Source organism: Myotis davidii, unplaced genomic scaffold (genome assembly GCF_000327345.1).
Source record: "Myotis davidii unplaced genomic scaffold, ASM32734v1 scaffold573, whole genome shotgun sequence".
In the NCBI taxonomy this organism is placed as follows: domain Eukaryota; kingdom Metazoa; phylum Chordata; class Mammalia; order Chiroptera; family Vespertilionidae; genus Myotis; species Myotis davidii.
The window spans coordinates 211,322-211,610 of NW_006285997.1; the positions used below are offsets into that span (position 1 = coordinate 211,322).

General features: G+C 62.3%; 1 protein-coding gene across 1 annotated transcript in view; it reads left to right on the plus strand.

Annotated features, from left to right (window-relative positions):
* EGFR (epidermal growth factor receptor) overlaps positions 1 to 289 on the plus strand; it is a 44,715-nt gene that overhangs the window by 36,212 nt on the left and 8,214 nt on the right. The window contains exon 20 of the mRNA XM_015559686.1: positions 53 to 128. Coding sequence (XP_015415172.1) covers positions 53 to 128 — 76 coding nt within the window. The remainder of the gene's footprint in view (positions 1 to 52; positions 129 to 289) is intronic.

Sequence of the window (289 nt, forward strand, 5' to 3'; positions counted from 1 at the left end):
TCAGCAGAGGGCGGCCAGCGGTTATCTTATCGCCTTGTCCCTGTGTCCCCAGGTGCCCATCAAGTGGATGGCCCTGGAATCGATCTTACACCGAATCTACACCCACCAGAGCGACGTCTGGAGCTACGGTGAGTCGAGCCGGGATCCCGGGGCTGAGCCGCTCCGAGCGCTCGCTGAGCCGCACTGTGTGCTCATCACCCAGCGTTTCCTCCCAGGACAGGGGCTGGCGGCAGTACTGCCACGTCAGTGACACTAAGAAAGCGTGACACACAGTAAACGCCACCGCCGG